Genomic DNA, 23,020 nt, shown 5'->3' on the forward strand with positions numbered 1-23,020 from the left:
GCAAAGCCAGTGAAGAGAAGACGACGAAGTAATGATAATAAAAAGGAGAAGAGTTTATTGAATAGTCTTAGTTGAGTGTTTCAATGACCAGCACAAATCCAACAAGCGTTATTATACCACAAGCAATACCAATAGAAAACTGCTTCACAACATTTCCTCTCGTCTCTTATCCGTGAAGACAAACATCCCTTGAAACCACATATCATAAGACTAAACAACAAAAATAATACAAAGCATAATAATATAATATAAATGACTAATCAATGAATAAATCAATTAAATGAGTATATACATGGCTATAATGATTATATGATTAAATGGAATAATAAAATTATTAAATGATAAATGATTGAATTAATATAAAAGAAAGAAAGTAAAACACAACATGTTTTGTTGCACTTTTGAAGCAATCCTCAGATCCTTCAAGTATTTCTCCGCAGAGTGGCAACAGCATTATCTTTACACAAAGACTGCAAAACTGTGAATATAAGATTCAAAGTTAAAAACACACAGTAATGGATATAAATAGTGAGAACTTCTGCAACTCAGTATATTATACTGTTATTTAAAGACCAATTATTGTAAATCTATCTCAAATTTAATGTGTGGGTTTGGGGGTGCTTACACTTTTAGTACACAAGTAATTTAAAAGTAGATTTTAAGGACATGGGGGAATTTAAATCTGGAAACAATTTTTGAGCATAGTAAATGCTATTATAAAGTTTTTTATATTATAAAGCTATTATATTATGAAGACATATCCTAAATTGTCATTGTGGTCCCCAGTTTACTGGTGTGTATTCACACAAACAAAATTAATACTAGGACGTGGAATCAAAACATCATGTGTGTGCAAATAATGCACACTGCCAAATTCAACTGCATGAAACCTATTTCACATGCACACACACGAAAATAAATAAACAACTAAATAAAAAAATTCACATGCATAAAAAATTCTATTCACAAAAAGCTATTCTTGTCTGCAAAATAAAATGCCATTTATAAAATGTACAACTGCACAATTTTGTTTTGAATGTTTAAAAATTCTGAGTTTATTCTTGAATCTGAATTTGGAAATCATTTTGTGTGAATTGTTTTGAGCACGTGAATTAGATTTCATGCATGTGAATTTGGCTACACATGTGTGCATCATATCTTTTGCATGAATTCTGTTTGAGACCAATTTGCTTCCATATCATGTACCTGATTACAGTGTGTGTGAGTGTGTTTGTAAAGTACCTGGCATACAGGAGCAGGTGAAATCTCCTATTTGGTCCAAGCAGGTTGGCATCATTCAGGCAGGGGTCGGAGTTACATTTATGGATGTCTCACAGCGTGGACCGGTGTAACCTGGCGCGCAGTTACAGGTGAACGAGCCCTCTGTGTTCTTACACAAGCCACCGTGCTCACATGGGTTTGGCCCTGATGTGCCAAAAAAGTGACTTAGAAAGTTTCAGGCAAGATATGAAATGCCTAAAACACTGTAATGTGTGTGGAGGGAAAGATGAATATATATACAGACACACACACAGATAAACACAGACAGACAAAAGTTCTGCAAACTGTCTCACCGATGACACACTCGTCAATATCCTCGGCACATGTGCTGCCCTTGTACCCTGAGGGGCAGTTACAGTTGAACTTGCCATTGATGGGGTTCGTGTCACATTGGTCGCCATTCTTACAGCGAGCACCGAACTCTGGGGCACATTCATTCACATCCACCTCACACTGCAAACCTGCAAAACAGAGAAGACGTGGTAAGGGGACATTTACATATCAGTGTAACATCTGCGTATTAAACATACTGCATTAAGAATCAGTCATACCTTTGGTGCCGGGAGGACATGCACAGGAGAAGCGGTTGATCAAATCAATACAGGTACCTCCATTGCGACAGGGATTTGACTGGCACTCGTCAACATCATATTCACAGTTTACGCCCTGATAACCTGCTTTACACTTAAAGAGAAGGTGGGAGGTTTAGATAATAGAAGATAAATAGATTTCCCTATTGTATATTATTTCTATATAATGTAATTGCTGCTTAATATTTTTGTGGAAGCCGTGATAGATTTCTTTCCAAGATTCTTTGAGTAGACATTTAAAAGAACTTGTAACATAAAAGATAAATGTCTTTATAATGTCACTGTCTTTACCCCAAACTTTTGAACAGTTGTGTTTTTCAATATTAGTTAGTGAGATTGGTTGTACCTTGCAGTCATATCCACCCTGGTAGTCCACACAGGTCCCTCCATTTCTACAGGGGTTGGAAAGACATTCATTCACCTCGATCCCACAGTAACTGCCCATATAACCTCTCTGACACATACACTGGTGTGTGTTGTCTTTGTCGATACATCGCCCTGCGTTCTTACACACCATGTCCACCGCCACACCTGGATCATATCAGAAGTTGCATTAAGAATTCAACCAAACCTGCAGCTTAATCTCCATTACATTTTGCTATATTTCAAAAGAGTTGCAGTGAAATTAGTCACTGTCAAATCGCTCACCCTTGTTTTTGGCAACAGTCTGGCAGGACATGTTAGGGATGTCACAGTACAGGCCTGTCCAGCCATGCTGACAGCTACATCTCCAATCCATCTCCTTCTGGATGCATGTGCCTCCATTGAGACACTTAATCTGACTGCACAAGTTTACCATTGACTGCAGAATGAAACAGTCAGAGAAATGATCTAAACTTTAATCTCTGAACATTCACCTACTGACAACTAAATTTCAACACAGGGCAAGAATCATTTTATTATTCCAATTGAGTGTCTAGTATGTATTTGCTGAGTTTAAAGAAAATGTCATGTTTTAATGGCAGTTAATTAGCAGACAGTCCAAAATGTAGGCTTAAATCAAAATCTAGTCATTGAGCAACATCAGACCTTGTGGGTTTTCAATCTAAAGCTGAATGGACAGTTTTTACCTCACAGGTTTTTCCATTATACATCAGTGGGCAGCTGCAGTGGAAAGTCCCCAGGCCATCTATGCAGGTGCCGCCATTTTTACAGGGATGAGAGTCACACTCATTCAGTTCATACTGGCAGAATTGACCCGAAAAGCCATGTCTACAGCGGCAGGAGAAACGGTTAATTCCATCTACACACGTTCCATTGTTGAGACAAGATCTATGGAGAAAAGAGAGAGAAAATGAATAAGAATATCTATGATACAATGAAATAAAATAATACCTTTAGAATTTATATGGAAAACTAACGTCTCAGTGCAATCTGGGATATCACGTTCACAGTTGATGCCATCATAGCCAGGCGGGCACTGGCATGTGTAGCTGTTCACATAGTCAGTGCAGCGACCTCCATTCCAGCAGGGATTGCTAGCACACTCGTCCATTTCCTTGTCACAGCGCTCACCATAGAAACCAGCTCTGCACTCGCACAAGAACCGGCCCACTTTATCAACACATGTACCACCATTACGGCATGGATCTGGAGAAGAGAGCAAAAATTCAAATGATTGGGTTTTTCAAGCTGGGGTCCAAAGACCCCTAGTGGGCCACAAATGAGTTGACATGAAAAAGATTTGACAAAATTAATTTTAGGCCTGTCAAAGGTAAATGTTGTGCAAAGTTTTCTGTAAATTTGTTTCATATGTTTGATATAAATTTATATATATAATTTTTATATATTCCTTGCGACACAAAACTTATTTTATTTGGTCATTTAGTTGATCTCTGACCACTAGGTTACACTACTCTCCTTCAAACAGAAGATGTTAACACAAGGATGAGTTTACTGTCTGTCACTCATCCACAACATGAGAATGAATCTGTGTAGTAATGACACATACTGGAGCTGCAGTCATCGATGTTAGTTTGGCAGTTGACCCCACTGTATCCAGGCTGACACTCGCATCGGTAGCTGCCCACTGTGTTCCGACAATGACCTCCATGCTGACATGGGTTTTTCTTGCACTCGTCTACATCCTCTGTGCACTGGGCTCCTACACACACATATCAGACAGAGACTCTTTAAATGTTTTGGATAGATTTTCATTAATTAAATCTACAACTGGGAATGTCATGTGATCAGGGATCAAGAAAACATCAAATATACTCTTGAGGAATGAAAAACCCACCCACACATAAACTCATAGCACTTACCTTCCCATCCACTGTGGCACAGGCAGGTGTAGCTAGTGTAATCCAGGGATGGCTGACAAACCCCTCTTCTCTGACAGGGCTGAGAATCACAGGGGACTAACTTATCCTCACAGTGTCTCCCTGAGAACCGAGCAGTACAGTCAGTTGTGGATAAATTATAGTGTTTTAATATTTATATTTATTAAAAACGTTTCGGAAACATTAAAATATCTTATGACCCCAAACTTTTGAACAGTAGTGTAAATAATTATAATCTTATTACATGTTGGGACTGAAATATTTTAATTAAACTTATCAAATCTGACAACAAAAGTGCTGATTCTGTCATTAAAATCATTGTAAAAAAAAACTGTGTACTGTAAATGTGTGTCACCTGTGTAAGGCAGAGTGCAATGGCAGATGTAGCTGTTGACTCTATCCACGCAGGTTCCCTGATTCATACAAGGGTTTGACTCACATTCATTAATATTTATCTCACAGTTCAAACCTGAAAGAGAAAAAAAGGGCAAATCAGGGAGTTGGGAATGGAGTTGAACATCATTATTACTTTGTTTAGAAAGGCTAATGGATTACACGCCTTTACCTGCAAATCCACGGGCACACACGCAGGTGTAGCCATTGAGACGATCATTACAGGTTCCACCGTTCTGGCACGGGTTGGACTGACACTCGTTCTTCTCTCTCTCACAGTTCTTACCCTCCCAGCCTGGCTTACATGCGCAAAGATACCTACACCGACACAAGATGAGAGTAGTTGACATGAAAGAGATAACTGGCCATAGATGGTTTATACTAAGGCAAGTAAAAATACCTCTTACAGCAATACTACAAATGCAACATGCATTTGCTATGTTAATCAATTTTACAGTTCTTACATAGAATTAAATAATAATTATTGATCTGTTTACAGAATATAACAGGAAATGGAAGTAGGTTGTGCTACTAATAATCAGTATCGGCCACTTTGACAGAAAGATAAAAGCTGTTCCTACCCGTCCTGCTGCTCAATACACTCTCCATGCAGGCAGGGCATGGGGCTGCAGTGGTCCGCACCTGAGTGACACAGAGGACCGTGAGTCCCAACTGGACACATACACTGAAACCCGTTCACTTTGTCCACACACGTCCCTCCACTCATACACGGGTTCGAGCTGCACTCATTTATCTCCTCATTGCATCGCTCCCCTGAGAAGAAAGAAAGTGTGGTTAATGAATAAGACTGATTGAATGCTTTATAAAAGCAGTGCAATTATATAATTCAAGTGATGCATTTTGTTGTTTTATTATTAAAGAAAAAAGCAGAAAAGAAAATATACACACATATATATATATATATATAAAAACTATTTACAAAGTACTGTTCTTACAAAGCTCTGATCATGATTCATGAATGAAGCACATCTGCATGTGTGTATTTATGTATGTGTATGTCCATGTACAAACCTGTGTATCCAGGTTTGCACAAACATTTGTACTCATTAATTCCATCCTCACAGGTCCCGTGCTGGCAGGGATTACTGGCACAGTCATCATGGTTAATCTCACAGTTCTTACCTATAACAAAGACAAATTACAAAATAGTCAATGGAGGCACAGGCAGGTGAAATAAAACTTGTCTAATTTATACAAGAGACTTTGAAAGGTCTCTAAAGAAGTCTGAGTAATGATAGATTATTTCTGTGTGTGTGTAGTAAGAGGAAGGGTCCAGCAGGGGAGTGTAGCGAGCTTTGTTTTGTTTGTTGGACAGTGTAACTGAGAAAAACAGAATTTTTCTTACTCTTTTCGAATAAGAGTCTGATGCACTTTGTAGACATACTCACCACCAAAGTTCACATATCATATAACTTTACATAAAGATTAGCAAACAAAAATAGAAATCATGCACACATCTCAAATGTACAGTTGCAAAAATCAGTCTAATTCTAAATGGTGGATAATAGTATGGTGATAATAGTAATGGTGGATAATGATATACTAAATTAAGACCATTTTGCTGCAAGAACATTTGTTGATATCATAAATAGACTTCATTAAATGCTTCAAAGGTGTAGTATAGGGGTCTCTTAAAGAGTCTTTGAGATGTAAAAGCACAAGTGTGAGACTCACCTCTAGTGCCTGGCTGGCAATTGCATTGGTACATGTTGACCAGATCAACACAGCGTCCTCTGTTTTGGCAAGGGCCACTCTGGCACTCGCGTATCTGCTCGCTGCATATGGGGCCCATGTAACCTGGGTGACACTCACATGTGAAGGTAGCAATTCCGTCTATACAATCGCCATGGTGACAGGGTTTGGGTTCACAGTCGTTAATGTTGTCCGTACACAATGTCCCTGTGAAACCTACAGCCATAACGACCAGCATATAAAACAAGGGATTAGTACAATGAGGCCAGTTCTCTGAAAGCTTAGCCAATAAGTTTACAATGAAAAACACTTATATATTTCAATTATGGAGAAATTGTTAGTGCTTTTATCTATTTTTTAATGTTACCTTCAGCACATTCACACTCATAGCCATTAGGACGGTCAAGACACTTGGCCCCGTTATGGCACGGCGTGCTGGCACACTCGTCAATGTCAACTTGACACATTTCCCCAGTGAAACCTGTGGTCAAAACACACAGATTCAGTATCATGACAATGAACAGTATCTAACATAGCACATATTAAGGCTGTTCACCCATGCAACTATTTGCAGCAATGAAATGACAGCACATTGTTAATTCTGACTGAGATTTGGTGATATTTGACGATATGAGCAACTGGTGGCCTTAACAAATTTGAGAAAAATGTAAATTCAATGCAAATCAGGGCTCGACAATAAGGAGTGCCTGTTGGCCCGGGGCCAGCGTGAAGGACGCTCGGGACAGTAGACGGATTTGTCACTTGCCCGATTGGGCCACTGCAGCGTCGTCACAAAACTTTATAATTTGCATGTGTTTTTAAGCCTTGTTAATTTAAAAGTTCAAGCGATAAAAAAACATTCGGGTGCGAAAGACAACTCCATTCACTACTCACGCACTGTGTTCTGTGTGAACAGCGCACGCAAAGACAGCTGCGTCTCTCTGACACGTGCTGACACGTAGCCTATGTCAAAATACCCGTCTTGCCAAGTAACTTTGTAGATTTAACAATGATTAATCTATATTTAATTTATACAGTGGAGTACACATGCACCAATCGACTGGACATTTTTTGTTTTATTTCAGACTATCTTCTGTTCCGTGCTTGCACACAAACTGCACTGCAATCATTTTCCAAAATGCCATTTGTGTGGAAATATTACATTATTATTATTATAATTAGTCTGTAAACGCCCGTTAACAGAGGCCAGAGACGTTGAAGACAGACGCAAAGAGGAGAAATTACTGTAGCAGACAAAACAAGATCACTGTTCATGATGCGCAAAATATAGGAAGAAAATCCAAATATTGAATTTTATATGAATGTGTTTCTGAGTTTACATGGTGTTTTCTTTTTATCTTTCCTCCATATAACAAATTTAAATCTTCCAATTTACAAAACTGTTTTATAGGCTACAAACAAAATATTTGATCTATGATCTGCTTTTTTTTTTTTTTTTTAAAGAGGTGTTAAGATGTAAGGTTAATGTACATCCAGCCTGTTACTTGTGTTTTAATCCATTCCCATGTTCAAAACAGTTTTTCTGTAATCGAATTCTATAATAAGAGTCCTATCTACCATGACACAAGGAAATATGTGACACAGATATTACAAAACCATACAAATCAAGTATTTCTTTTTGATTAAAAGTCAGGGGTATTCAATTAAAGCTCCAAGAGGTGCGGCCTCTATATTTTCTTCCAAGCAAAGGTCTTGACAAAAATAAATAAATAAATAAATATATATTGTATATATATATATTTTTTTTTACATGTATTGTACTTTTACATTTAGATACATACGAGGCCATGTGACAAAAAAACACTGTTTCTGTTCAGGGTTTTCCTCCTGAAATCTATACTATTTAAATATAGCCTATTATAAGCATTATCTACTAAAAATGTCTACAATAATCAAAACGTTCTCATCTTGAGCAGAAAACAAAGATAACCAGCAGTTTCAAAGTTTAAGTTCTATCCTAGCCATCTAACAACAATTTTCCCAATTATAATTACATGATTCTTTTGAAATGCTCTTAGCCTACAGATTAATAATGCTAAATGTCAGAGTCAGAGTCATAGGTTATTGAGAGATAAATAGATAGTAAGAAAAATAACTAGATTTGCTGCATTGTCTCAGCTGCAGCTCTTAAACTTGGCGCGCGTTTGGAGAGAGAGAGAGAAAGCGCATGGTGCTGAAAAGGCTTGAATTAAGCACGTTTGGCTTTAGATAAAAATACTAGAGTATATAGCGCTGAAAGATATTTGCCATAACCGACGCTTGTTATGTGATCCGCGCCGCTGTTTTGACGTGCCGCTCACTTGAAATGGTGCTGCTGTTACGGCTCATGGTCCGGATGAATGCCGGGGTGCGGATGCGGTCCGCCTTTTGAAAATCAGTTATATAAGTATTTAAGGATAAAAGACTCGAGTTGCTTTTAAAATGTTCACGAGTCAAGTCTGGAGTCATTTCAGGTCGAGTCTGAAGTCTATAAAAATGCGACTCGAGTCCGAGTCACTAACTCGAGTGCCCATCTCTGAATTATAAAGTCTAAATATAAATCAAAGATTGCAAATAGTTTCTGTTAATAAAAAAAACTGGCAGCTTTATCATAATTACAGCAGAAATACAAGACAATACCATAAATCTTTTATATGGGGGCCTTCAAATTTTTGGTTGGAAAAAGTGGGCTATTTGAGTAAAAAAAACAACTTTATTGCACCAGTGATTATACTCACCTTGAGGACACTCGCAGACAAACCGGCTGACCTGGTCTAGACATCTACCGTTATTGAGACAAGGCGAGCTGGCACACTCATTAATGTCAATCTCACAATGCAATCCCTCAAAGCCTATGGTTGAAAACACACACATACACAGTCACTAGATGAATATGAGGACATAGAGCCAAAACAGTGTCATCATGCACCTCATTACAGTGCGTGTGAGTGTGTGTGTGTGTGTGTGTGTGAGTACCTGGCATACAGATGCAGGTGTAATCTCCTATCTGGTCCAAGCAGGTGGCGTCATTTTGGCAGGGGTTGGAGCCACATTCATTGATGTCCTGCTCACAGTGTGGACCGGTGTAACCTGGTGCGCAGTTACAGGTGAACGAGCCCTCTGTGTTCTTACAAGAACCACCGTGCTCACATGGGTTTGGCCCTGAGGTGTCAAAAAAGAGGGCTAGAAAGTTTCAGGCAAGATATGAAATGCATAAAACGCTGTAATGTGTGTGCTGGGAAAGATGAATATATATACAGACACACACACAGATAAACACAGACAGACAAAAGTTCTGCAAACTGTCTCACCGATGACACATTCGTTGATATCCTCCACACAAGTTCTGCCCTTGTACCCTGAGGGGCAGTTACAGTTGAACTTGCCATTGATGGGGTTCGTGTCACATTGAGCTCCCATCTTGCAAGGGTTACTGGTGCAGGCATCATCAATGTGACACAGCAAACCTTGAATAGAAACAATTGCTATGATTACTACAACTGATCTGAGATGGTTTTATGGTGTACTACTGGAGAGAACAATCAAATTATAATGAAAAACAATTAACCTAACCTCTGACTAAATACAAGATGTTTTAAATCTTAACAGATTTATGTGATGAATATTTCAAACTCAGTATAAAATACTTCACAGAGATGCATCGTTTAATTGTAAAACTTTTAATTATTGTGTATGTTGTTGAGATTTGTGCTCAGTCATTTGTGCTCATGACTGAAATGATCAAGTGTCCAAGAGTAATTTTTTAGGCCATGTGGTTGTTTTTACTGACCAGTCTTGCCGGGAGGGCAGCTGCAAGCGATGGAAGCCACGCGGTCGATGCAAGTGGAGCCAGCGGTGCAGGGCTCAGCTGCGCAGTCATCAATGTTTTCAGAGCAGTCAGGGCCGCTCCAGCCATTCACACATACACAGTTGTAGCCGTTGCGTGTGTTTCTGCACGTGCCTCCGTTCTGACAGGCATTGGGCTGCAGTCTGCATTCATCCACGTCATCGGTGCAAAACTGACCTGCAAACAAAAGGTTCACGATTTAAGTAGGACATTTTGAAGGAGGTTTGAAAAGAGGTTGATCTGATTTAAAACAAACAAACAAACACAACAAACAATTACCAGTTTCAGCTTGTCAAATTTAGCTTTGAATCAGTGAATAATGGTTCCAAAATTATTTGTTCATGAACCTGCATGAATGAATGATTTACCCCAACAATCAATTATAATATCAATACATAAATTATTGATTCCAATTATTGGTTATTTCCACTAATGGAAAGTGAAAAGAGGGAGCAAGCACACACAGTATAGAAGGCTGTTTTCATACCAGTCCATTCAGGTGGGCACTGGCAGTTGTAAGTGTTCACTCCGTCAATGCATGTGGCTCCATTCTTACAGCGGTGATTCAGGCAATCATCAATGTTCACCTCACAGTTTGCTCCTCCAAAACCTGATTACAAGAAAAATTAAGCATAGTCTTTTATTTAGTTTGAGTTATAAACTATGGTAACACTATTCAACATTAACTAGCTAAATATTGGTGTCACGATGCTACTGCGAGGAAGCTGATTAGCTGTTAAGAATAACTACTATAATTACAGTTTTGTTTTGTGTTAATACCATCATGATTAACAATTTATGTAGGTAAATTAGTGCCAAAAAATTTTCATGTGTAGAGTAAGATTGGGAAAAAATGTAAATTAAGTCACCACAGCCTAATAGAAAGATCAGCATGCGAAAATAAATTAGTAAACAGGACAGGCAGACCATTGTGTCTAAAAAAGACAATAGTAAACAGTCATTATTCAGTTGAAATTAGTTCATTGTTGATTCTGTTCAGTTCAATAACTGTGTAAAGTCCATCAGTTATTTAATGAATTAATTCATCTATAAGATGATGAGAAATATGGAGATATACAGAGAAACAGACAGACAGAGAAAAGACAAGTTTAATGAACGTCCTCTGCAAAGTGTCTCACCGATGGCACACTCATCGATATCCGCACACGTTCTGCCCTTGTACCCTGGGGGGCAGGTACAGAGGAACCTGCCAGTGAAGATGTTCGTGTCACATTGAGCTCCCATCTTGCATGGGTTACTGGTGCAGGCATCATCAATGTGACACAGCAAACCTTCAGCATAGAAACAACCATTATGGTCACTACAACTGTCCTGAGATGGTTTTATATTGTACTACTGTAGAGAACAATTAAATTATAAACACAGAAATATAAGGGTTTAAAATTGTACCTTTTTGGGTACAAAAGTAAAAAGTAAGTAAAGTAAAGTCGTGACGTATTGTCAAGTATGGTGACCCATACTCGAAATTGGTGCTCTGCGTTTAACCCATCCAAGTGCACACACACAGCAGTGAGTAGTGAACAAATGCACACACACACACACACACACACACCGTGAACACACACCCGGAGCAGTGGGCAGCCAGTGCTGCGGCGCCCGGAGAGCAGTTGGGGGTTCGGTGCCTTGCTCAAGGGCACCTCAGTCGTGGTATTGAGGGTGGAGAGAGCGCTGGACATTCACACCCCCCACCTACAATTCCTGCCTGCCGGGGACTCGAACCCGCAACCTTTCGATTACGAGTCCAATTCTCTAACCATTAGGCCACGACTTCCCCTTAGGCCACGACTTAGGCCACAACTTGTCCCTGGAGCAGTACCCTTAAAAGGACATATTTGTATCCTTTTTACCCCTAATTGTTACATATTAGTACCTTAAGGGTACTTATTACTACTCTAAGGTACTAATATGTACCTATTAGGGGTAAAAAAGTTACAAATATGTCCTTTTAAGGGTACTGCTCCAGGGACAAGCTGTTGTACCCAAAAAGGTACAATTTGATACCCTTATTTTTCAGGGTAATTAACCTAACCTCTGAATAAAAACAATAAAAAGGAAAGGGAAAGGGAAGTGGTGTGTGGCCAAGTATGGTGACCCATACTCAGAATTTGTGCTCTGCATTTAACCCATCCAAGTGTACACACAGTAGTGAACATACACCAGTGAACATACACCCGGAGCAATGGGCAGCCACTGCTGCGGCGCCCGGGGAGCAGTTGGGGATTCGGTGCCTTGCTCAAGGGTCTCACCTCAGTCGTGGTATTGAGGGTGGAGAGAGTGTTGGTTATTCACTCCCCCACCTACAATCCCTGCCGGACCTGAGACTTGAACCCACGACCTTCGGGTTACAACTCTCTATCCACTAGGCCACGACTGCCCCCTTATAAATTATTTTAGATTTAGATTTGGCGTTAGTCATTTTTCCTCATGACTGAAGTGATCAAGTGTCCAAGAGTCTTTTTTTAGGCCATGTGGTTGTTTTTACTGACCAGTCTTGCCGGGAGGGCAGCTGCAAACGAAGGAAGCCACGCGGTCGATGCAAGTGGAGCCAGCAGTGCAGGGCTCAGCTGCGCAGTCATCAATGTTTTCAGAGCAGTCAGGGCCGCTCCAGCCATTCACACATACACAGTTGTAGCCATTGCGTGTGTTACTGCACGTGCCTCCGTTCTGACAGGCATTGGGCTGCAGTTTGCATTCATCCACGTCATCGGTGCAAAACTGACCTGGAAACGAAAAACATTTTGAAGGAGGTTTGAAAATACATTTTCACTAACATTGAGAAGCCTGATTCATTTTAGGGAATTGTTCAGATTGATTTGTTTCATCGAGCTGATGTAAAAAACAATTCACCAATTTCCACTTGTGTCAAATTTAGCTTTGAATCAGTGAAACAAATGATTGGTTCCAATTATTGTTATTTCCACTAATTGAAAGGGAACAAGTGGGAGCAAACACATGTAAAAACACACAAACACACACAGTATAGAAGGCTGTTTTCATACCAGTCCATTCAGGTGGACACTGGCAGTTGTAAGTGTTCTCTCCGTCAATGCATGTGGCTCCATTCTGACAGCGGTGATTCAGGCAATCATCAATGTTCACCTCACAGTTTGCTCCTCCAAAACCTGATTACAAGAAAAATGAAGCATAGTCTTTTATTTGGTTTGAGTTATAAAAGCAAATATGGTAACACTATTCAACATTAACTAGCTAAATATTGGTGTCACGATGCTACTGCGAGGAAGCAAGGGGCGCAGAGGAAGGGACAATTGGGACCTTGGGAGGAGGCTCGGGAGGAGGACGGACACCCGGCAGGGGGACGGCAGACAGAGTTCAGGGTGGTGATGAAGGGGTGAGCCAGGAGAGAGACAGGAGGGACTTGGAGCATGCTGCGCCAGGTGGGACTCAGGCCACAGCTGTAATGTAGACCCACGGAGGAGCCGACAGAGGGAGGAGCCATGGAGGAGGAAGGGCTGACGACTCCAGGGGGCCGACCAACGGCGGCGGAGCAGGTGGCGGAGGAGCCCGAGGCGGAGACAGAGAGCTGATGAGCCAGGGTAACGAGGAGGATCCGTATTACAGAGGGCTCAGGCGACTGTTGCGGAGGTGGAGTCGCAGCGACAGAGGACCGAGGAGGAGCCGAAGGGAAGGAGGAGCCTGAGGGACGGCAGGACGAGGCGCAGTCAGGGGAGTGGAGTCCAGAGGCGACGGATGGACGACGACAGACCAAGGCAGAGCCGTAGGGACGAGGGAGCCCAGCCGAGCCAGTGGACTGACGGCCACGGCGGAGAGAAGGGATCTAGGAGCCATGGTGGAGCCACTGGATCGACGGACCGAGGCAGAGTCTGGGACTCAGAGGCTGGAGGTGGAGGCAAGGGATTCTCTAGCCACGCCGACGATGGAGACTGGCATATAAATTATTAGTACTCATTAGCACATATTAATGTCTTATTCTGACCATATTCTAGACCTCTTAACCTTACCCAGTATCTAAATATAGCTGCATTTATCTGATACAAATACAGTAAAAACAGTAATTTGTCAAATACTGTGAAATAAAATTAAAAAAAAAAAAACTTGAATTTTCAGCAGCCATTACTCCAGTCTTCAGTGTCATTGTATTTTAAAGCAGGTCTAAGTGACGATGCAGATTATGGCGAAGCAAAAAAAAAAGAAAAAAAAGGACAATCACCACCACTTCTATATATGCTAGCAGTAGCTATTTATCAAATAACTGACTTGTTTTCAACTTAATATTAAAGGTTGAAATCAAAATTTAAGTTTTTTGGGTGTTTGTATCAATATGTTGGTCTTAAGGTAATCTGTAAGACCGTGTGCTCCAAAACAGTGACAAAATTTGCATTTAGAAGATATAAGCATTCAAAGCTTGCAGTTCGTCACTTCTGCCAAAACAGCTCAACGATTTTTTTTTGACGTTACATCGTACTTCATTTTCTTATCAAACTTTCTGTCCAATCAAATGCTCTCTAGAATTTGAAGCGCGCGCCCCCTACACTACATTTCAGCTGCCGGCTAAAATAGGTCACTTCACAGAATTAGTATTTTCTGAACAGTGAATGGCACGTAGTGCACTATATAGGGGACAGGGAACGATTCAGACAGTGTAAATATGCTTTCATTGAATTCTACACAGAATGCTATATTTTATAGCAATATGGATAAGATCGTGGCTGTCATACTTATGGAGCTCAACAGCTCTGAACGGCTTTAGCCCAAGCTGTAATATAAATAAACGCTATTGGCCATTTTAAAAAGGGGCGGGGCTGCTAGATATGTCCCGCCCTGTCTTCCTGTTTCAGTTGAAAGTATGTCAACAAATAGAATAACACTGCGTGTTTGAAGCATTTCAGGAGACCTTTAAAGGTCCCCTGAAGTGCTTTGAAAGTAAGTAAGAATGACACAGTAAGTAAATAAGCACTATATTCTCCATCCAGTCTACTGAATTAGACAAGCACAGATCCAAGTTGCTGAGACTGCATTAAAGAAAAAGCATGGCAATATTGCATCGAGAAAGGACCTTTAATATGCCAGAATGGAAGCACAAATTTTTCTTTGTCAGAAAAACAGTGAAAACGCCAAAAACAGAGCTTTTCCAAAAGGCACGTGCAAGCTTGCAAACAGTGAAACTGTGTCAAAAGTCGTGACGTATTGTCAAGTATGGTGACCCATACTCGAAATTGGTGCTCTGCGTTTAACCCATCCAAGTGCACACACACAGCAGTGAGTAGTGAACAAATCCACACACACACACACACCGTGAACACACACCCGGAGCAGTGGGCAGCCATGCTGCAGCGCCCGGGGAGCAATTGGGGGTTCGGTGCCTTGCTCAAGGGCACCTCAGTCGTGGTATTGAGGGTGGAGAGAGCGCTGGACATTCCCTCCCCCCACCTACAATTCCTGCCGGCCGGGGGCTCGAACTCGCAACCTTTCGATTACGAGTCCGACTCTCTAACCATTAGGCCACGACTTCCCCAAGTGAATGGATGCTTTATTCTCCATCAAATGGAGATTGCTCCATCTGCCACACTGCTTCAAAAGAAATGCAGCTGTGACTTATCAGAAGATTTTGTAGATGAATTGGTACAGTTTAAAGGAATGCATTAAGAATGTCGATGCTAAATCAGCAAGTGAGTGTTTACAGCTAATTCGTAAAATAGAAGATTCAAATAAGTATTCCCAAAGGTGGACATTGCCCTGCAGACTTTTTTTAACTCTACATGTCACAAATGCCTCTGGAGAATGTTCTTTTTCCAAAGCTGTCAATGTTAAAAACAGACTACGATCAACACTGGCACAAGAATGATTTAATCATCTAACACACGACAAACGTTAATTTTTAGAAGGTAGTCCACATTATCTCATTAACTTTTCAGCATCATAAAAATGTTCAGTCACATTTTTGTATATTTCTATATGAAAGTTTAAATGCTTTATTGCATTTATTTTTGTAAAACAAAAAGCTGATTCGCTAGGAAGATGAAGCTGATGTAGGCTGTAGTTCTAAAGAGACAGAATGTGAGAAATTCGGATATGTGCCAATTCGGACTGTGTACACATGTGCAGTTCACGCAGTGATATCTGCACATATTTGATATGACCTATAGGTTTGTATGTTTCATTATCAAAACAGATTTCCTCTCCTAGGGAACTAACCTGGCAGGCAGTGGCATATATAAGTTGTGTCTGTCATTTGCTGGCAGGCTCCACTATTAAGGCAGGGGGATGAATAACAGGGTACATAATCCGTCGCGCAGCGCTGGCCTGTGAAACCCAGAGGACACACACAGCTGGGGCTCCCAGGTACACTGTCCACACTCATAGTGCATTCTCCTCCATTTAGACAATATCCCACATAGCACAGGTCCTTGTGCTGACAGTACTCGCCTGAGAAACCAGGAGCACACCTGAAACACATAGAAACATGGTTAGATGGAATCCTGGAGATGCCTACCAGCCACAGTGTTTTGCACCCACCGTGAAATTTGGTGGAGGATTGATGATGATCTGGTGGTGGTTCAGCAAGGCTGGAATTGGGCACATTTATCTTTGTGAAGAGCGCATGAATCAAGCCACGTACAAGGTTGTCTGGGAAGAAAACTTGCTTCCTTCTGCTCTGACAAAGTTCCCCCAACTTTGAGGATTGTTTTTTTCCAGCTGGACAATTCTCCATGCCACACAGCCAGGTCAAACAAGGTGTGGATGGAGGACCACCAGATCAAGACCAATCTCCAGACCTGGGGCCTCATGTATAAACGTTGCACAAAATGCACAAAATGGGCATAGAAATGTGCGTACGCTGTTTTCCAAGCGCACATCTGGATTTATTAAAAAAAAACTTGGCGTAAATATGTGTGCACCGTACGGATGCTCTTGACTGTGCGTACGCACTCTTTTCCTGGAGTAATGAAGTAAACAATGATTTTAAACTGTTTTCATTTCGACATACACATTTACATTAAATATTCCACTCTCATCAATCGAGATAAGCACTGAAATTACATAAAGTCATTACACAGAAGTTAAACCAAAATGATATGAATTTAGACATTTGTAATTGATGCGCTTAATCACTTTTCCTGTGGCATGCAATGTTTTAATGACAGTGATGAGTGCTATAATAATTAATATATTTAAACTAAACTGCGGATCTCATGTTATGAGAATTTTTTAGCGAGAACAATGATCAATGATGCACACATACTTCGATATTATGGCGGACACTGCTGGATTCTGTGGTCGAGCGGTCTATTGTTCAGTTTGAATAATAGCTACTAAACAACCGCAGCTGCACGGAGGTGTTGATGTCGTGTGAAGGCATCTCCACAACATTATGAAAAATACCACTGTATTTGAAGGATAAAACTTGGGGTGGAAAAAGATTGGTCTGTTTCCTTTTTAAAATACTTTGCCAGTGACGCACGAGTCAGACAATTGTATTTACACGGCAATAAATGGCTTACCTGTTTCCACTAAAAATAGCTAAAAGATGTTCACATTTTCAGCAAAACTACATAAATTTCATTTGATTTATTTAAAAGAATTGAAATACTATTTGGTCAGTTGAAAGAATGAGGTCAAGTATATTCTAAAATAGGCTATTTATTGGAGAATTAAACAGTTTTGTTTTTATAGATATTTTGATATATTCTAAAACATTCTGGATTATTTTGGCAATAAAAATTAATGTGGCACAAATGGCATTTAGTCCGTATCTCATATTTCCTTAGCGTCTTGTACCTTTGACGGTGTTAAAAATGGTGTCACGTGGATGGGAATATGCATGGAAATTATATGCAGATAAGGTTATGCATTGTAAGCTCCATATATGGTGATTTCTGGGAGGAGACGGGATGGAGATGCACGTACGCACAATCTTCCCCTGACTGGGAATTATAAAAGGGATTTTTGCGCAAATCTAGCTTTTGTGCGTACGTACACTTTTATGATGAAATCTACGGAGAGTTTTACACATAAGGCCCCTAAACCTCATTGAAAACCCCTGGAATGTGATCAAGAGGAAGATGGATGGTCACAAGCAATCAAACAAAGTCGAACTGCTTGAATTTTTGCGCCAGGTGTGGCATAAAAGGGGCTTTCGCACCGCATAATTCTAGGAATTTAGATCTGGGAACTAGCCAGGATGGTGGTTCCTAGAGAACCAATTTCACCCTCAGACCGTTTTCCTGGTTGCATTCGCACCAGCAGCAGCCTACAGCAACTTCTTTATTCGCAGCATTTACCAAGTCAGCAACCGGTGAATGGAAGACACCATGATCAGAGCTGTTTTTGCGTTGTGGGTTTCGTGATAAAGGAGATGGAATGCAAACACACAATTTACGCCATTGAAAAGCATGAAAATCTCCTATGACAAATTGCAGTGTCACCGTCGAGGCTGAGAAAAGAATACAATTCTGCAGACAGCAGGTAAACACCTTTCCCTTTCGAAGTCTCTCAACCTTGCGTACAGCTTTGCTGACGCATTGGGGAAATACCTTTCTCCTTAGAATACTGAAGCCTGATTCGCTTAATGCCATTGCTCTGCAATGGCCAATGGCGCTCAAGCACACAAAAATTGGGGGGCGTGGCGCTCCTTATAACGCAGTGCTTGGCGCCATTTTCCACAGAATCTTTCTCCTTCACTTTGTTCCTCATGCTCGGGACCTCTAGAGCTCGCTGATGATCATGACAGGTGCGTCTTCTGCCTGGGCCATGCCCACGCAGAAGCCGCCATTGAGGAGCCCAACTTCCCTCACTGTGACGCCATGAGTGTCAGGACTCTCCGTAAAAGGATAGCCCTCACGCTCGGCGACGCGTTTGGAAACCAGCACTGCTGGCAGCGAGCCCACGCCGGCACAACGCCCGCTTGCATCCTGCTCTCCGGACCAAATCTCTCCAGTGGAAAACTACCCAGAACCTCACTTCCAGCCCCCCGACAAGCACGGGTGATTTCATCTCTTTTGGTGCACCCGAGAGAGAAAACCGTGACTATGCGATGTCCACTGCAGCGTCGGAGTCGGAAGACTGGTCCAGCCAAGTGGAGGAATCTACGAGCCGGTGGTGGAAGAACTCAATTTAGAGTGGTCCCCTCCCACAGAACTTGAGCTGAACAGGCTGGACGAATAGTTGCTTCAGCCCAGTCGACGCCGTGAGACCGGGCCACAAAGGCCCATCCCATTCTTCCCCGAAGTGCACGAAGAGGTATCCAAGATGTGACACACCCCGTATTCGACTCATGCCCACATCTCTGGCTCTGCACTTCTGACATATGTGGATTGCGTCGATCTATGCGGTTATTCAAAGCTCCCGCCAATTGAGGAGGCCATCGCCGCACGTCTCTGTTCCTCCACGTCGCTGAGGGTGAAGTCTGCAGCCATGCACCCCAACAAGTCCTGCCACACCACCGCAAATATCGCTGGAAAAGCAGCAGGCAAGGCAGCGTCAGCCTTCCAAGTTTTCCAAGCGAAGATGCTTAAGAGCCTGGATGAGCAGGATCCGGATCCAGAGATCTTCAGGGAGCTTCGCAGAGCCACTGATCTTGCCCTGCAACCCACTAACCATTCATTCTCATTCAGTGACTACCTGGGCCCCGTCGCTCCCTTCTAGACCACGGGGTTTCACCCAGGTCAGCTGACATGCAAATATAGAGAACCTTTTCACTTGATTCTGATTGGCTCTAACGAGTCTAGGACAAGGGGTATTCCCGCCTACGCGGCGTGTTCCCTTTTCTACTTCAAACTGCATTGCGTCTCCGGCTTACAGCAGAAAGACCTTTGCAGTAGACACGGCGTGACTGTATAAATTCCCCAATGCATCAGCAAAGCTGTATGCAATGTCAAGAGAAATTTCGAAAGGGAACGTCCCCGGTTACTGAACGTAACCTCGGTTCCCTGAGAAGGGAACGAGAGATTGAGTTCGTGCCATGTCAACTTTGCTTATGTCTTATTCTATTCAGTCTAAAGATTCTGAGGAAAATGGCGCCAAGCCTGTGTTATAAGGGGCACCACGCCAATTTTCACGCGCTTGACCGCCATTGAGCGAATCAGGCTTCAGTATTCTAAGGAGAAATGTGTTTCCCCAATGCGTCAGCGAAGCTGTACGCAACGTCTCGTTCCCTTCTCAGGGAACCGAGGTTACGTTCAGTAACCGGGGACATCGCTGTTTTGCATGTTTGTGGAGTAAATATGTTTACATGGCATTTTAAAAATGCAGGATGGCCAGTGTTTCGTATGCGCTTGGCCAATCAGCATACACTTACTGGTAGTTCCTATAGAACTGTTTTAGACCATATTATTCTGAAGTAGGAGCTAAGTTAGTTCCCCCAAATGGAGTTCCTAGAACTAAATATGTTCCTAGTTTCTGTGGCGCGAACATGTCACAAAGCGGGAACTTCCGCCAATAGTTCTATGAACTATGAAAAGGTTGCTCCAGTGCAATGGCCCCTAAAGTCACCCAACAGCAATGTGAAAGACTGAAGAGCATGCCAAGATAAACTGTGATTGGAAATCAGTATTCCACCAAATATGGATTTCTGAACTCTTCCTACGTTAAAACGTTAGTATTAAATATGGTAGTATTAAATATGATATAGTATAATATAAACTTGTTTTCTTTGCATTATTTGAGATCTGAAAACAATGCATTTGTGCCCTTTTGATTATTATTGTTTTGACCGATTGTCATTTTCTGCACATAAATGTTCTAAATGACAGTATGTTTATTTGGAATAGTCAGTAGTTTATAGAATGAAACAAAAACGTACATCTTACCCAAACACATACCTATGAAACCACATAGGCCTACCTGTAAAACCAAAGAAACTGATCGTTTTTTCCAGAGCTGTATTCAAACCTCTCCCTCCCCAAAAAAATTAATTCTTTCATGTCTTCAAATTGTGATGTAAATGTACACGCGTGACTCTACTTATATATGCAAATTAGCCTCCACTCAATCGTAAAAGTTTGGAACTGCTCCACTTTCGCTCAGTTAACTGAAGTAAATGCCGCAGTAAACGCTATGGCAGTGGTAATCTTGGATTAATGGTTATCGCAATTAATCTCATATTTACATCATGTCTACAGCTTGTTTTTTATAATGAGAGGATTCACGAGCATGCACAATCTCGAGTCGTCCTGCTTACCTGCAATAGCCTGTTCCATTGTGGAAAGTGACACACGCAGCGTTGTTCACACAGGGCTTCACTGGGTCCACACACTGCAGAGCTGTGAAGAAACATGAATACATCAGAACAGGACTGGCTCACTTAAGATGACATCAAGTGCTGTGCAAAGAACCAATGACGGTACAAACTCAAAATTAATACTAGATGAACCAATATAGAAACATTTAGACAATACAGATATATATACACATATTTCACATTTCATATTCTGATTGTAAAATCAAATGTTTTCGCATGACAGCTAAAATGTATTGATGACTGTCCATACATATCTATGGTCATAACAGCAGTCATTTTTCAACTTCAATGACGTCATATCTATAGAAATTTGACTAAAATATGCATTTTGATCAAATATTTGTTGTTGGACATTAACTTTACGCAGGAAATTGTTGTTTTTAAGACTATTTTGTGTTATTAGATTAAATTGAAACCTGCTGCCTATCTGTATTTTTTTTTTTTAACAATCAAACCGTATGCCAAATATATTATAGCCTATGTTGTAACATTTTATCTGGACCATTTATGGCCGTATATCACACAAAAATAGTATTAAAATATATAGATCAAATGATTCTTTTAAAATGTGTTCCGAAACACTTACCATATGATATTTTAAGGCAGCAAATAACGAGAAGGATGACTTTTCCCGAAGAGACACCGGGTAAATGGCCCATATTCTGAGTGAAATCCAAAGTCACCAGTGAGAGGCTGTGCTCCGTCGGTACAAGTCCTACAATGATCTTTTAGGGTCGAAAAACTTATTGTACCCGTGGCGGACAGCACATCTTTGAGCCCCCCCCACTCGCAAAGAACGAGATGGAGACCCTCCCACCAGCACCAGCAGTGATGTCATGTAGCCTATAGAAAAAATTATTATGCACCTGCTGCTATACTACCGAGTCCGTCTCACCATTCACGGAACTGATTTAACAGTAATGAACATGGTGAATTATCATTGCATGAATTAATAGGCTAACGGCCAGAACACGTCTCAGCATCGCTAATTGTGGGAAAGAAATGAAACAAGCAAAATTCATGTCTTGCAGTAAGAAAATCAACAGTAAAGAAAACTAGCCTATAAAAACCATTACATAGGCAACTTTAGAATAGGCTACATTTTGAGGAAAACGAACTTTCTATACATCTTATCGTAACCACTTTTAACGATGAACTTATTTATTCTCTTTATCAACTGACTACCACAAACAATTAAGCAAAAATGCAACCGCTATCATTTGCGCTCTGAGAGAGCTTTAAAGTTATCAAAGTCTCAGGTAGTCGAAGCTGCGCGCACGAGCATTCTCATTCTCAGTATAGCCAACTCAAAAGAGCTAAACTGGACAGTCTTTCTTGTTTTGTGCTCCGGAGAAATGTCTTGATCATTTTCAATTTCGCAGGGCAAGGCACAAAAAACTGTTTGAATCATCAAGGTGTAGCTTTAATGAATTTTGTCTGTTAATGTGTCATTGCATTAAGCCACGTTAAGCGTAATGATAATCCAAAAATGTGCTTCATGTGGTAACATCTACATGATTTTTATGTTATTTAACATGATAAATCTAGGTTACACAAACAAAACTAAATTTAAGGGTAAGAACAGGAAGAAACCGCTCTTTAACATAATTGTACGGTGTTCTCTGATTTTCTTTTCTCTGACACTAAAGAATGCCGTGTATACAAGAACTCTTTC

The 23,020-nt window shown here is 41.0% G+C and overlaps 1 protein-coding gene across 1 annotated transcript; it reads right to left on the reverse strand.

Annotated features, from left to right (window-relative positions):
• Positions 1–30: 30 nt before the first annotated feature.
• On the reverse strand, positions 31–22,253 carry LOC306849713 (uncharacterized protein). Its single transcript, XM_079384963.1, has 27 exons — positions 21,932–22,253; positions 21,286–21,367; positions 16,302–16,552; positions 13,127–13,249; positions 12,614–12,847; positions 11,246–11,398; positions 10,594–10,716; positions 10,050–10,283; positions 9,571–9,726; positions 9,236–9,421; positions 8,998–9,111; positions 6,627–6,740; positions 6,242–6,475; positions 5,579–5,689; positions 5,128–5,320; positions 4,719–4,864; positions 4,509–4,622; positions 4,136–4,255; positions 3,823–3,975; positions 3,233–3,461; positions 2,942–3,143; positions 2,520–2,673; positions 2,218–2,402; positions 1,833–1,965; positions 1,575–1,742; positions 1,243–1,425; positions 31–478 (listed from the first exon to the last, which is right to left on the reverse strand). Exons 1-26 carry the CDS (start codon positions 22,002–22,004, stop codon positions 1,298–1,300), a joined length of 4,113 nt encoding a protein of 1,370 aa, XP_079241089.1. The 5' UTR covers positions 22,005–22,253; the 3' UTR covers positions 31–478; positions 1,243–1,297.
• Between the last annotated feature and the right edge of the window lie 767 nt (positions 22,254–23,020).

Source organism: Barbus barbus (assembly GCF_936440315.1).
Source record: "Barbus barbus genome assembly, chromosome: 29".
Classification (NCBI taxonomy): Eukaryota; Metazoa; Chordata; class Actinopteri; order Cypriniformes; family Cyprinidae; genus Barbus; species Barbus barbus.

Bases quoted from the DNA above. Each gene is read 5' to 3' on its own strand.
- LOC306849713 (XM_079384963.1), bottom strand. From the start codon at position 22,004: ATGGGCCATTTACCCGGTGTCTCTTCGGGAAAAGTCATCCTTCTCGTT. The intron at 10,717-11,245 runs GTGAGACACTTT...TCTTGTAATCAG, and splicing joins TATCGATGAGTGTGCCATCG to GTTTTGGAGGAGCAAACTGT. The intron at 5,690-6,241 runs GTGAGTCTCACA...TCTTTGTTATAG, and splicing joins TTGCCAGCCAGGCACTAGAG to GTAAGAACTGTGAGATTAAC.